The sequence below is a fragment of the Prionailurus bengalensis genome, chromosome D3 (genome assembly GCF_016509475.1).
Source record: "Prionailurus bengalensis isolate Pbe53 chromosome D3, Fcat_Pben_1.1_paternal_pri, whole genome shotgun sequence".
Taxonomy (NCBI): domain Eukaryota; kingdom Metazoa; phylum Chordata; class Mammalia; order Carnivora; family Felidae; genus Prionailurus; species Prionailurus bengalensis.
The window spans coordinates 2526305-2541884 of NC_057356.1; the positions used below are offsets into that span (position 1 = coordinate 2526305).

Sequence of the window (15580 nt, forward strand, 5' to 3'; positions counted from 1 at the left end):
CTGACGCTTGCTGAATGAAAGTAATTGCCAATCTAGATAGAGTTCTATATGTGGCGAAAATATTCTTAAATAACTTAGGTGAAGGAAATGATTTACATCAACAAAGCCCAAGATAAACTATGCCCAGAGGTGTTATTCATTTGAAGTAAGAGGATCACCAGTAAAAGAAGACAAGCATCAGAAAATGTACACATGATGCTAAATCCAAATAATACTGATGGTTAGCAAGAATAAGGTTGACAAATGTATAATGACATGTGTGCACTTTGAGAGCAACATACGGGATACTTTTACTGCCCTAAAAACGCTCTGTGCTCCACCTGGTCAAATATCCCCCAGACTTCTCTGGCAACCACTGATCTTTTTACTGGCTTCATAGTTCTGCCCTTTTTAGAGCGTAATGTAGATGGAATCAGACGGAATGCGGCTCTTCCAGATTGACATCTTTTCCTTAGCCATAATCATATGAAGTCCCTTTATGTCTTCAGAGCTTGACAGCTCATTTCTTTTCAGCGGTGAATTCTACCCCATCATCTGGATGTACCACAATTTATTTATCTATTCACCTCCTGAAGGATATCTTGGTTGCTTCCATGTTGTGGCAATTAGGAACAAAGCTGCTTCAACCATTCGTGGGCAGGTTTTGTGGTAGACATCGATTTTTGGCTCCTTTGAGTAATTATCAAGGGGCATGGCTGCTGGATTGGATGGTAAAGGTATGCTTAGTTTTGTAAGAAATTGCTAAGCTGATTTTGAAATTGGCTGCACCATTTTGCATTCCCTTTAACAATGAATGAGAGGTCCTTTCCTCCACATCTTCACCAGCACTTGCTGTTGTCAGTACTTTGTGTTTTGGCTGTTTTAATGGGTTTGGAGTGGTTATATACACTTTCACTTGATACTTAGTTTGTTGCCGTTTTTTTAAGTCTGACACTGCACAGAACAGTCTTAAAATGTAGACTGTCCTGTGCATTTCCTTATTTTTTCAAGTCTAGGAATAGATGGCAAAGCATACGATGAATGAGGCCAACTTTCTCTTAGATACGTCAGTCATCTTTAGGCAATATGGCCCTAGACATGCTTCTACACCAAGCCCTGTTTACCAGTGTAGCTGTGGCTGAACTCTGGACGGCATTGTTCACTGTGAGTTAAAAACGGTTTGCCGAGTCTGAGAGGAAAAATACGCTATAGTGAACGTGACTTTTCTAGTCCTGTTCGTAGAGACAAAAATAGAGTTTTAGCTCTATTTTCAGAATCTGGTAATAACAGATCCTGGTTTCTTTAATCTCATCTTTGATAGTCTGTCTGGAAGGTCAGTTGCCATTGTGCGTTCACTAATCTGGATGGTCAGAGCATTTGATTGTGTCCTTTTGGCCCGTAAATCTGTTACTGGTATGCATGCATACGTACATACATACATACGTGGTGTGCGTACATATAGTGTTTAAATTGCAAAACTGGAGTGGTGGTTCTCAGGAGTGGTTTTGCTTCCTAATGAGGGTTGCCAGAGAGAGCAAATAAAAATGCAGACCTTCCAGTTAAATTTGATTTTGGGATAAACAATGAATGTCCTATGCAATATTTGGGACACACTTACACTAAGAAAAGCATTCATTGTTATTCTGAAGTTCACATTTAAATAAGTGCCTGTGTTTATCTGGCAACTGTACCCGGAGGGGTTATTTGGCAATGTCTGGAGGTATAAATGGCTGTCACAGCTGAGCAAGGGGGTTCTACTGGCATCTGGTGGGTTGAGGCCGGGGTTGCTGATAAATATTCAGCAATGCACAAAACGACTTTCTACAATGACCAGTTCCCTCCGTAGTCCTCAGTTGAGAGTTCCCGATTGAGACCGTTGGAGTTTCTGTTCCATTTCCAGGCTTTTGCATTTAGCTCGTGAAATGTCAAGACTGACAAGGACTGAATGTGAGTGATACATACGGGGCTACAGAACTCCTCACTGCCTCTCCCTGTCGTAGGCGGAAGTCTTACGTGACTGGCCGTGCCACCCTCCACCCTCCAGCCCTGCTTTGTTTCCGACACGGCACTTGCTGCTACATTGGGTCATGTGGCAGGGACTCATCGCTTGTGTTTTAATTGTGCCCCTCTCACCAGGACATGGCGTCCTGGGGATGGAGACCTTGTTCCTCTTGTTTAAGCTGGTCTCCTCAGCACCTTGGACAGCGTCTGTCCCTACTGTGAAAGGCACCGTGACCACAGAAGCAGAAGCGTGTCTTGCTTTGAAGATAACTTCACAGCCTCCAAACACGTTTTTCATGACAAATGATTCTTCAAGTGGGACGCTTCTCACACTTAGATCTACACGGGGGTGGGGGGTGCTGCCTGTGCCACTGGCTGCTCCTTGGAGAAGCGGCAGTAAAATGCCCATTGCCTGACTCATTCAAGGCATGAAAACGTGCTTGGGAAATGGAGACAGATTCGCCTCTGAAATATCTGAAACAACAAATTTGGGTTTTGGAATCCAATTAAGGACCGTGCATGGAAAGGAAATGTGTTCATCTCCATCTCGGGACATTCTTCCTTATTCCCAGTGCTGCAGGGAAACGGGGCGGTGGCAGTGGGGGGGGGATGCAGTTCTCCACAAGTGTCTCTAAAAGTGTCCTTTTATTGACAGAGATCCTGAAGAACCACTCATGTGTTTTTCTGGAGCTAACATTCTCATGAATAGGTAATAAAGCCCCCAAGCTGCCCAGCTCTGCGCTTGCTCCGGGGGCCCCACATGTGTTGTTTTCATAACTTTGGAGCAGCAGTAGGTTCTTTAAGCCCTTTGCTTGTAATCCATGCTGCCGGTGTAGACAGACACTCCCATAGTGTCAACCTAAGCAGTGTTATCCATGATTCTTGGACGTGATGTAGGAATTACATTGTTTCCCGTATTTGTTAAGAGAGATGCCTGGCTCATTGCGATTTTAAAAATAGGCTTTTCTGTGCACCACTGGGAATCGTCAATCGTGGTGCCGTTGACACTCATGCCACATTCTAGGGAAAGCATGGATTCGCGTGGAAAGACGAACAGAACAGGGCTGAGTCCTTGACTCGCTCCTGGAGGGTCACATTGTGTGGTGGTAAAGGAGCCGGACTCTGGGGTGTGAATCGCGCCCGCCACTTAACCACCCGCATGACTTCAGGCCACTCAGCTTCTCAGCATCTCCGTTTCCTCACTGCCAAGTAAGGGTGATACAAAGCACCTGCCACATGGGGTTGCTGAGCATCGCGGGGTCACCCGCCCCTCTAGAGCATACAGGACAGCGTCTGGGAGTAAAGAAGCATAATTATTACCTAAGTCACTTGGTGGGGGTTTGCTGCATACCCAAGGAGAAAAACAGCGTCAAGGACCGCATACGTGTTGGAGACCCCGTGGGAGTGGGGTGAATGAATGGGCTGACTTGCCTAGAAGCGGAGGCCCCAGATGGCAGTGCTGTAGGCTGGGACAGATGGCATCTTTCCAGCTAGAGATTTGCTTTGCGGGAGAGGCCATTATAACCGGCCATTACAACCATTATAAATACCAGGACGTTGTGAATGGTGAGCTGCAGGGTACAGATTTGACGTGGGAGTCATTGCCTAGCCGCGGAAACCTTTTTAGGGGTAACAACAAACAGGAAGGACAACAGCAAAGCCGTAAGAGCCCAGTGGCTTGTGGGGAGTGAAACCCCAGTCTTCAGACAGGGAACGTTTAACAGCTGGCTCTGGGAGGAGACGGGGAGGGTGACCCCTGATCCGTAAGGTCTGTCTGTTTCCATGGTCTACGTGCTGCCGCCGTGGGGGACTGGCGCCCAGGGCCTGGAGTCACTGGAAGGGGGGTGTGGGGGGGCAGGTAGGAGGTGTGTGGAATCAGATCTCTGCTTCCTTGAAATTAGGTGAAATAGGTTTCTTTTTGTTTTTAATCAGGAACGTTTTCTTTTCTCGGTTGTCTTTCTACGATGCTGCTTTTGGCTTTTTCTGGTATCTTCCCCAAAAGCCCCACTGTACAACTGATGTGTGACTCACTTGTTGGCAGTCTGTCCCTGGCCGCTTCAATTTCTTTGTCTTTTACCATTTACCTTTAGGGGAAGCTTCCAAAGTTCCCCTTCTCATATGATAGATTCAATTTTCTGCTTTCTCAAATCTGTTTTATTGCCTCTGAAATCATTTTAAACCCTTCACTTTTAATACTGCCAGATTCTTACCCCTTAGTCTTTATCGCATTAGAAATGGCAAAGGGCCGAGACGGTCTTAATTGTGGGGAGCTTAAAAGTTGTCCTGGGTAACATGCACGTCCTTCCCCTCTGATGAGTATTCTTCAAAGCTGTGTCCTTCCTTGGCCTCTTGAATGCCTTTTTAAATTTGTTTCTTTTGCTTTGCTGTTTTTGCATGTGGATTCCATTCCTCTCTGTTTTTTGTTTCTTTGCTTTTTCTGTTTCACTGTCTCTGTAGGAGGGAAGTCTCTTGCAGGGAAATTTCCCTTCACACAATGGAGTGCATTCTTCTGTCCCTAGTTTTCTTTCTTCTATTAGTGTTCATGACAGAAATTCACCTGGGGGGGGGGGTGATGATCCTTCATTACCCTGTGTTGGGGGCCCTGCAGCTTGAGCAGTGCAAGGGTGCACTGGGTTTGTGGACATGCCCAGCTACTGTGCTTTGGACCAGTTTAGGGTTGGCCTGGGTGCATCCCAGGAGCAGTGGGAGCCTATGTCTCAGGTTCTGTTCCCTGTCAGCAGGACACCCTGACTCTGTGGGGCTTTCTATGCCAGAGGCCAGGCTTCCTCTTGGGTCTTTCAACTCAGCTAATTGCAAAAGTTCACTGCCAGCATCGGGAGCTCACCAAGTGCACAGGATCCATGGGGTTCAGGACTTTTGCTCCTAGAAATAGCAAGCAGTTTAGGGGCGCCTGGGTGGCTTAGTCGGTTGAGCGTCCGACTTTGGCTCAGGTCATGATCTCGCGGTTCATGGGTTCGAGCCCCACGTCGGGCTCTGTGCTGACAGCTCAGAACCTGGAGCCTGCTTCGGATTCTGCGTCTCCCTCTCTCTGTCACTCTCTGTCCCTCCCCCACTCACTCTCTATCTCTCTATCTCAAAAATAAATAAACGTTAAAAAAAAAAGAGAAATATCTGATGGTTTCTACCCGGCTGCCTGCTCTGCTTAGGGCTCCAGATTTAGCAAATAAAGATACGGAATTCTGTTACATTTGAATTTCAAATAAACAACACATTGATTTACTTGCTTTTATAAGCATGGCTCTGCAATGTCTCTGTTTATTGGAAATTGATCCTGGCTTCCTGTATTTTGGCTGGTGGGGTTAGAACCCCTGTGATCTCTCGGCACCTCCCATGGTTCCTGGCGTACAGACTGAGCCTCATGGTCAGTGCAGGTAATGACCCTTCTGCTTGTTACCGTATGCCCTCCGTGACTGCTTTCTGGCCTGCCCAGAGGAAAGTATGAAAGTCTGTGCTCAAATTGCCATCTCCCCCATCTTTCTTAAAAGTTATTATTTAGGACAAAATTATCTTTTCAAAAATGCTAGAATTAATATAAAGTCTCTGATGCCACTCTGAACTGCTTTAAGATGGGAACATGTCGCTTTCCTTCAAATTACTGTTTAAAGCCATGGCTTCAAAACCAAATGTAATTTTTTTTCTTAATGGGTTATTAATTGAGCTTTACTGGGGCGTGGCTTCTTGGTTATCTGACACCTTGCTCATGTTGATGGAGAATTGGTATTCTTAGGTTATAGTAGCCACCCCTGTGGGGATTCAAGGGTAATGAGTTTTACTTCTTAGTCCGTTTTGTGCACTGTGGAACGGAATTGGCATGAGTTTTGCAGTTTGGTTAAAAAGAAAGAAAAAGAAAGGAAGGAAGGAAGAAAAAGAAAGAAAGAGAAAGAAAGGAAGAAAAAGAAAGGAAGAAAGAAAGAAAGAAAGAAAGAAAGAAAGAAAGAAAGAAAGAAAAAGAAAAAAGGAAGGACAAAGAAATAACACTAGCTTTAGGTCAACTCGGAGCGCTTTTAAGCAATAAACATGTGGGTCAGATACCAGGCAAAAAGACAAGTAAGCCACCTGCGGAAGAAAGCTTAGAAATTACTTCCCTCTAGGGGCGCCTGGGTGGCGCAGTCGGTTAAGCGTCCGACTTCAGCCAGGTCACGATCTCGCGGTCCGGGAGTTCGAGCCCCGCATCGGGCTCTGGGCTGATGGCTCGGAGCCTGGAGCCTGTTTCCGATTCTGTGTCTCCCTCTCTCTCTGCCCCTCCCCCATTCATGCTCTGGCTCTCTCTGTCCCAAAAATAAATAAACGTTGAAAAAAAAATTAAAAAAAAAAGAAATTACTTCCCTCTCAACAATGTTTGCTGCGACCTCCCCTTATCGCTTTCCCAAATAAAGTCGGAGGACCCGTAGTCATTGCCCTTGGAATATGTAATTAGTTGCACAATTAAGTTTGGTGTCCTCAAGGAGTGGGGGTCAGGGGTTCAACAGGAGAGTGCACACAGTTTTGGTGTCTACCGTGGATGTTTAACTTTCTGTAACTTGGTGGTTTGGTTTTGGCAGTTTCTGGAAGGAATGAGAAGCTGGTGCGGGCGGCTCAAGGCAGTTGTTCTGTCGAGTGCCCAGGTGTCTTTTTAAGAATCAGGAGACGGGCGCCTGGGTGGCTCAGTCGGTTAAGCCTCCCACTTCGGCTCAGGTCACGATCTCACGGTCTGTGAGTTCGAGCCCCGCGTCGGGCTCTGGGCTGACAGCTCAGAGCCTGGAGCCTGTTTCGGATTCTGTGTCTCCCCCTCTCTCTGCCCCTCCCCTGCTCATGCTGTCTCTCTCTGTCTCAAAAATAAAAATAGAAACATTAAAAAAAAAAAAGAATCAGGAGACACTGTGTCATTGATGTAGGTCCTTCAGAGATCTCATTGCCTGGAGAAGCTTGTCTTCCTTGGCCCCACGTCACTAATGTTTCATGGAGCCCATAATGGGATCGAGGATTCCACTTATAAAGAGATGACGGACGGAAGACAGCAGCTAAAATCCCGCTGTAAACGTATAATCTGCTCTCTGTAATATTAACGGCATAATTCATTTGTCGGCCCAACCACTCACACATTCATCAAATATTTATTGGGTACCCGAAATTTTCTGGGCCCCCTCCCGCCCTGTGTGGGGGCATGCGGGACGTGGATGGGGCTCGTGGCCCAGAATCCTGCAGTCCGGGGAAGCATTCCAGAGAAGTGACTTTGAGCGTGACGGGAGCGCAGCAGAGGGTGGGGACGGGGCGCCAGTGAGGGGACAAAGCGTTCAGTCCAAAACATTAGTGGCAGATCCACTCCGTGTTCTCTGTTTTCACTAAAACTCACGTGGGAAAATACAGAAGGATAGGAAACATGACTCCCGAGTGATGTCCAGAAAGTTTAAAAAATTCAATCCTGTTAAGGAATGAAAGACTCTGGTTTTACCTCTGATATTCTGATTTTGGGGAACAGAAAGTCCTCCTTATTAGGTTGAACCGTATGACGTCGCTGTTCCGGTCAGTCACAGCTGCTCACTTTTCGGCCGCTTCCCCTGGGTCAGCACCACACAAACCCTGTTGCTTGATTGGGACTCCGCCTGGCCTGGGGTTGACAAAGCCGTGGGACTGAGAGAGTTCTTCACTCGCGACTGTCGCTACGCTCGGGACGAACGTCCGTTGCGAACCGGCTTCGCGTCCAGAAGTGGAGTGATTGTAGCTTAGCTCCCGGCAGTGCTGTGGTTGGACGGTTCTTCGGTGCCCTGATCGGGGCCCTCACTCTGCAGACCGGCCCCCCAGGGGCCGAGAGGTTCAGCGCCTGTCACCTCCCAAACACGTACAGCAGAGTCAGGCACAGGACCCCTTCCTCTGAGTCCTTTGCTTCGTCTTCTGCTCGCAGACAGTTGCTGCGAGGGGTCCAGACTCGGGGAGGCGTCGTGTGCCGGAACGGGTGTTCACGCGGGCCTTTGAAGCAGGTTGGCACAATGCGTGTCAGGGCTCGAGTAGCTTTTATCGCGGAATAACCAGAGATAATTACATGGCTCCTAATGAGAAGGGCTTTGTGTGACTTGTGGAACTTTGCCTGGAAAGTCAGTGTTCCCAAGGCCAATAATTTCCATTTCTGAAAGCCGTTAAATTGGTTCTTGCATTGGGCGGTTTCTGTGTCTGTGTTTTTCTTACGGAAAATAAGGCGCACTGTAAAAACAGCTTGGGTTTTTGCCCCCGCTCCCTGACGGAGGGCTGTGTTCAGCGAGGGAAGAAAAGAATACCTTTCGTGCACTAGGTTCAAGATGGCTTTCGGGGGGGGGGGGTGCGGCTGTGATGCGAGGGGCCCATTGCCTCGGGACACGCGGGTCTGCCGTGCCGTGGTCAGGTCCTCTCCTGTGACCGCTCCCAGCAGATCCTTCTGGGCTTTTCATTTCTCAGCATAACCCCGAGGGGTGCACGTGACGTCCGCGTGATTGTCGCGGCCCGTTTTGGTTTCCCTTTGCCCCGAGTCCCTTGTCGTTTCCCAGTGGCCGGCGTGTCCTTACGTGTGTCATGGGTGGGAGGTGGACGCAGCCTCAGTCCCCGCGCTGAGGAAGTGAGTTCTCCACCTAGCGTCCGTCTGTCCGACGGAGCTAACGAGAACAGCCTCCTCTTTCTGGTGCTTGCGCGCTCTTAAGACTTTCCCGATGCCAGATGCCCTCTCCTTTGAGCAAAAAGAGTAAGTTTTAGGCACAACCCCGTTTTAAAAACAGCGTACGCAATGGGGCGCCTGGGCGGCTCAGCCAGTTAAGCGTCCGGCTCTTGGTTTCAGCTCAGGTCATGATCTCACAGGTTCGTGAGTTCGAGCTCCTCATCGGGCTTCAAGCTGACAGTGCGGAGCCCACTTGGGATTCCGTGTCTCCCTCTCTCTCTGTTCCTCCCCTGCTTGCGCTCTCTCTCTCTCTCTCTCTCAAAACAAGTAAGTAAATAAACTTTAAAAATACTAAAAAAATAAGAGCGACATACTTCGTACCAAGTGAGTGGATGATTTAGAAGGTTTGGGTAAAGAGTTGGGTGGTGGGGACAAAGGGGGTGATCTGTACCAAAGGGATGCGGAGATGCCGCCCCGGGTTTCTAACGCCTCTGCCCCGATTCCTTCCCGCAGTGACCGAGTGCCGCGGGGTCCTGGAGAGTATCCAGAGGTTCTCCCTGCTGCCCACCTACCTGCCCGTGACCTACCACATCAAGAACACCGACGTGTCCTTCTTCCTGAAGGAGGCCAACCAGGACATCATGAGAAACTCCAGCCTGCAGTCCCGCGTGGAATCCTTCCTGATTTACAAATCCAAGCGGCTGCCCGTCCTGAACGCCAGCTACGGGCCCTTCTCCATCGAGCAGGTGGTGCCCCAGGACTTAATGCTGCCCTCCAGCCCCTTCGGCTTCACCAGCAAGTTTTCCCTCAACTGGAAGCTGAGGGCGCACATCGTGCGGGACAAGGTGTACCTGAGCCGCCCCAAGGTGCAGGTGCTTTTCCATCTGCTGGGCCGGGACTGGGCGGCGCGGAGCCCGGGCGAGAGACTGCCCTGCCTGCGGGTGTTCGCCTTCCGGGAGACCCGGGAGGTGCGGGCCGGCTGCCGGCTGCAGGGGGCCCTGGGGCTGTGCGTGGCCGAGCTGGAGCTGCTGGCCGGCTGGTTCGGGCCCCCCACCGTGCTGGCCGGGAGGAAGAAGGCGCCGGGGCCGGCCGAGGGGAGCCCCGTGGAGCTCTACTATGCTGTGCAGCCCGGGGACGGGCGCGGGGACTGTGCCGGCGGCGGGGACGCCAGGAAGGGCAACTCCGTCCGGCCGGGGAGGGACGGGCCGGAGGAGGCCGTGCCCCGCCTGCAGAGGATCGGGAGCGTCTTCCTCTACCAGACGGGCAGCAGGCCCGCCCTGAGGGAGCTGCGTCTGGACAGCAACGTGGCCATCCGGTACTCGGCCCGCACGGCGAGGCAGGGCGAAGTGCTCACCTTCCCTGTGGCCGTGTCCCGAAACTGCAGCGCCGATCGCTTCACGCTGAGGTGAGTTCCCGGCGGCACCTGTCCGTGCGCACCTGTCCATGTGCCTCTGAGGCCACACGGTGCCTCCAGAGACCCACTCGTTGACCCCGAGCGCTGAGGTACTGCCTCCCAAGTTTTATGAACCCCCTTTTCCGGGAAAGTAGAACGGGCTGTCCTTTCCCGGGAGGCAATTTGGTGGTGAAGACATTTTCATTACAGGATGGTCCGGGCCCTCCCAGAGCAGCCCGCGGGACGCTCATGTGTGCCTTTGCCTGAGGGTGGGGTCTCCTCGGAAGCTGTAGGAATGCTAGCGAGGTCCCTTGGGGCCCTTGGAGCATCGGGGAGCCCGGTGCTCGCAGTTGAAACGAGTCGGCAAATGGGATCGCGACGGTTGTCGGAAGGAGAGACGATAGGGTTTTGCCAACTCAAGTCTGTTCCGAGCCCGTGAGCTCTCAGTATGATACGGTACCAGCCTCACTTTGTTTCTCTCTGGAAATACAATGCAGTGTTCGAAATATAAAAGAGCATTAACGTGTGAAGAATATATGGTAGAATTTGTTGAGAGTGTTACTTACTTAAGAGCGTACCAAAGACAAGAAGACATTTAAACGGAGGACTGGGTACTTTGGGGGGAAAGAACGGGTTAGTTTTCTCTTTGGGATGTAATATGTCACAGAAGCTACTGGCCTTGGCCTGATTGGATTTTCATTAGATCGGTTTTTGTTTGTTTTAAACACAAGACAGACTTCACCATACAGCTCTCTGGGCATGACTGATCGGGTCACTCAAAGTGCCCTGACGTTGTTAGCGAACGCAGTGACGCGGTCTCACGTGCTACGTAATGACATTTGTCATGATCCCTGAAAAGGGGCTGTTAGCGTCCGTGAGACCCAGCGTCTGTGTGGCTTTTAGAGTTCACACAGGGATGCTCCTCTTCTGTCCTTCTCCACGTGGGCTTGATACCGGCTTTTTCTTTGTTTTCTTTTTCCCCTTTCTCTTTGGCTTTGTGAAGGGGTGGGTGAGTTTCAGAACGGATTCATTCTTTTGCTTATACGGTGCACATTTAAGCTTTGTTGATTTATGACCTCTTAATCTTGACCAAAGGAAGAGAAACTAATGCACAACATTAATCTCACGGTTGAACGCAGCTCATTCCGGCAGGTCAAACCTTCGGCGTGGGCTGGCGGCACAGCTGGGGATTGACCACGGGGATTTAGGTCACGTCAACACATCGGCGGGGCTGAGGCCTCATTAGCTCTCCCTCCGTCCTCTGGAATCAGACCTGGATGCAGCTGGTCACAGGTCTGCTGGCTCTGTTCTCTGCCTCTCCACATACGGTCTTCTATAACGTTCTTTGTGGAGGTGGCTGTTGATGTCGAGAGCTGTTCTGATGAGAGAAGGCAAAGGTTGGAATAAGGGGAGCTTTGTTCTTGGGTGGTTTTGGACCCTCTGCCGTCCGGTAGGTTTGCCAAGTGCTGATTGATGATTTCCCGAACCAAGGGTGAAAACCCCAAATCTCTTGAAGCCTTGACTCTCCAGGAGATGATGTCCACATCCAGCTTTTTGGGGGACGCAGTTGCATATGGAGTATTACACTTCACAGAAAGCTTTGTAGCTGGTGACCACCTACCACACACTGTGCGTGGTCATCAGAGTCCCGAGGGCCGCTCGGTCATTGGCGAGCGGTAACAAAGCCAGCGGAAATTGGCATTGCTGGGCCACATAATCCGAGGAGTCCACGTCTTTGCAAAATCCGAAACAGACACATTTGAAACACCCCAGCGTGGCCACTTAGAAGGTAAAGATTTGAGCACTTGGGGTGTGGAGCAGAGGTGTGTTTGTTCAGAGTCCCTGGTTAGAAATTGGTAAAAGAGTTTAGTTTTTCGGTTACGATCATTGTGAACTAAATGTTCATATATGTGTGTTGAACCTGGTGAGGGGCACACCTTGTGCCCCTTGGAAAGCACTGATGATGTGTTTGTCGCATCCTTCACACGCTGTCGTTACTGGTGAGTCATTGGGGTTGGTGGTAACGGCTGGAGGTGATCCTGAATCTGGTCGTGCTGTTAGCGTTCAGTCTGATTTCTCATCATTAGAAAGTAGTAAGACCGTGTGTCTTTTTTAATGAAGTCAGTTTGACACTAATTTAGTGTAGCCTCCAAATATTCAGAGTGAGGGCGGGCGGGTCTGCTCCGTCTGGCTGGCCACCTGCTATAAATGACCCTGCAGGATCCAGCCGCGTGTCCTCGGGGGCTTTTGTCTGCGTTCGTGACTTCCATTTCTAGACGCTCCGTGAGGACATGCTCACGCGGTCAGGGGTGGGCTTATGGTATACAGGTCAGGTGTCAGCAGGACATCCATGGCCACTGAAGGATGGCCAGAGTGGGAAGGGGACCAAATTCAGTGCCACCAGCAGGAGGGGGCCCTCCAGTCCACGCAGCTGCTGCCCCTTGAGCTCTTTGCCGAGAGTGGTTCACTGCCTCCTGCCACCTCCCCTGCTTGTTCTGAGCCTGTGACCTGAGTGTGACACCAGGGCTAACACACAGGGCAGGAATCCAGTTGTGTCCTGCAAGTCATCAGGAAGGGCGGTTTAAAACCTTAGTTGTGTGTGCGTGCACGTGTGTGTGTGCAGGTGGGTGTGCATGTGTCTACATGTGTGTGCAGGTGGATGTGTGCATGTGTGTGCAGGTGGGTGTGTGCAGATGTGTTCATATGTGTAGGTGTGTGCAGATGTGTGTGAGCAGGTGCATGCATACATATACGTGTGTGTGCAGGAGTGTGCATGTCTGCATGTGTGTGTAGGCAGGTGTGTGAATATGTGTGCATATGTGTACGTGTGTGAAGGTGTATATGCAGGCAGGTGTGTGTATATGTGTGTGCAGGTGCGTGTGCATGTGGGCAGATGTGTGCACACATGTACTTGTGTGTAGGTATGTTTGCCCAGGGGTGTATGCATATGTCTGCATGCGTGTGTGCATATGCGTGCATACGTATACGTGTGTGTCTTAATGCCCGGGTGTGTGTGTTAACTGTCGAGAAGACGAAAACTGGGTGGGGCTCTCGTCATCTTAGGAACTGTCTTCTCCCTCGTAGCTCCTGCTCTCCCGGGCAGAGCTCCACAAAAGAGGAAAAACAAATAAATGCTTTCATTCCTTAGACATCTAAGGATCCCTTTTAATTTCAGGAAATGTTTTCCTTCAAGGAGACAACTGAAGCGTCCCATGGCAGTTGGGTTCTTTCTTTGTGTTCTTGCCTCCTGTTCTGTCCCGTCTCTTCCCCCACAGAGGGCCAATTTCAGAAGCATCCGAGGTCTCTAATCACCTGATTATGTGTCTGGAGGAAGAAGAGAATGTGGGCTGTCTGTCACATGCCCCCTACCTATTCTTCCGTTCCTTTCCCCCCAGGACGTCAGTTGGAAAGGGGTCCGGGTCATCAGATCTGAACGTGGGGCTAGAGGCAAGTATTTGCATAATGTGAGCTTGGTTCCCGACCACTCCGGGAAGTGCAGGTGGAAAGGTCCAGAACAGTGGCACAAAACTCAGATGAATGGGGGCTTTTGTCAAAGTCAGAGATACTCTTAAGTTGGTTGAACCAATGAGTGAATGAACACATCATTGATTACGAACGAACGCAGGCAGTTTACTGAGGTCTCTGCCGTGTCCCTCGCTAAACGCTCAAGAGCGTGTGACATACGTCGTGTCTGGCACGGTGGTCAGACGCGAGGTCGTCTCTGAATCAGACATTATTACCAAGGAGGTGTTCTTGCAAAGATGAGGGTTGTGAAGGCGGCCGTGAGAGAACAACATAAGAATATTTGATGAGGGGAGAAAGGGGGCCCGGGACGGGTAAGGCTCGAAAGGGCTTGGTGGTGGCTTGAAAAGCCCTCTGTGCCAGCTCCTGAGGTTGTTGGAGAATAATGTGGTGGCTCGAGACTGGCCCTGAGCTCAATTCACTTGAAGGGTGCAGCCTTTGAACCTGCCCTGACCTAGAATAGGGCCCTTGTCTTACTCTGTTCCAGGTAAAATATGCCCTTGCTGTAGCCAGTGATAGTCTTAGCTGCAGACCATAAATCTCCGTCTGGCTCGTTTAAGAAAAATACATAAATAAAGGGCTTGCCGGATGTATATCGTGGGTCTCAAGAATTAATAAGAGAAGGGGCACCGGGCGTCGCATCTGAGAAGAGGTGGACGGAACAGCCTACCCCCAGCACGTCTTCCCACCCGCCAGTGTGAACCCCTTCATCTGTCCTTGTCAGCTCACAACAGGTGCACAGACTCTCGGGAGGCTCCCGCTGGCTCTCATGTCTACTTGCTGCCTGTGCCCGGAGTGACACAGGGGCCCGGTGTGGCTCCCATAATGAGACATAGGTTCCGGCCATTCCCTGCCTGTCACTAAGAGCGCCTCCCGCGGGAGGAGGTGTTTCCCTCATGGGGAACCTGGGGTGCCCTCGGAAAGGGGGTGCGTGCTGGGCCTCCCCAAACCCCGGCGAGGTCCCTGACACCCGTGGCTGGGACGCTAGTGGGCATTAACGGCCTCATGTGGGGTGGACAGCGGGTGAGAGGGGGACAGAGAAAGGAGGGCGTTCCGTCTGTTTTAAAGAAGCTTTTGGCTTTAGAATAGATGTCGACATACAGGAAGGTTGTGAAGTCCCTGTAGGACAGTCTCCCGGCTGGTTTCCCGTGTTGTTAACATCGTACGTTAGTATGCTACATTTGTCACAATTAATGAGCCACACTTCATTCGTATTCCCTTAATCGTTGCCCTCTTTCTGTTCCAGGAGCCTGTCCATGATGTCATGTACGTGTGGTCATTGGGTCTCCTGAGATTCCCTGACTGTGACCGTTTCTTACACATTGTTTTTTATTTTTTTTAACGTTTATTTATTATTAAGAGACAGACAGAGACAGAGCACAAGCAGGGGAGGGGCAGAGAGAGAGGGAGACACAGAATCCGAAGCAGGCTCCAGGCTCCAAGCTGTCAGCACAGAGCCTGACGCGGGGCTCGAACTCACAGACCGTGAGATCGTGACCTGATCCGAAGTCGGATGCTCAACCGACTAAGCCACCCAGGTGCCTCAGTCACACATAGTTTTTGATGACCCTGGCAGTTTTGAGAGTTTACTGTAGGGAGATGTGAAGAATGTGCCTCCAGGGGCAGGGGCCGTGGGAGGGATGGTTTTCTGCTGGTTTTCTCAAGACGAGACCTTGTGAGGGGCATGGGGTTGAAACCACGGAGGTGGAGAACCACGGTCACAGCACTGCATCAGGGATGCCTCCTACCCGGCTGACCCACCCTGGCCGACGGTACCCTTGCCAGCAGCTGGGGGCGTGTCTCCCTCGCCCCGCCACCGGGAGGCTGCCCCCTTCCTCGCCCCCATCCCCCTGCTCCCGGCGCTGCCTGCTTTGGAGGGACGCTCACAATTAGAGTGAGGTACGCAATTACTGCACCTCCTTGAAGCCGTCATACCTGCCTGAGTCACTCGGAGTTCTGCAGGGGTGATGGGTTTGTTTCCGTAAGGGCGTCTGGGTATTGATTCTACAGTTTGGGTGATAAGCCAGTAGAGCGGGCTAGGTTTCTCAGCCTTGCGCTGCTGA

At 50.8% G+C, this 15580-nt stretch overlaps 1 protein-coding gene across 2 annotated transcripts in view; it reads left to right on the plus strand.

The window, feature by feature from the left end:
- TMEM132D (transmembrane protein 132D) overlaps positions 1–15580 on the plus strand; it is a 558778-nt gene that overhangs the window by 136080 nt on the left and 407118 nt on the right. For both annotated transcript variants that reach the window (XM_043557302.1, XM_043557301.1), the window contains exon 2: positions 9116–10007. In XM_043557302.1, the coding sequence (XP_043413237.1) occupies positions 9116–10007 (892 nt within the window). The remainder of the gene's footprint in view (positions 1–9115; positions 10008–15580) is intronic.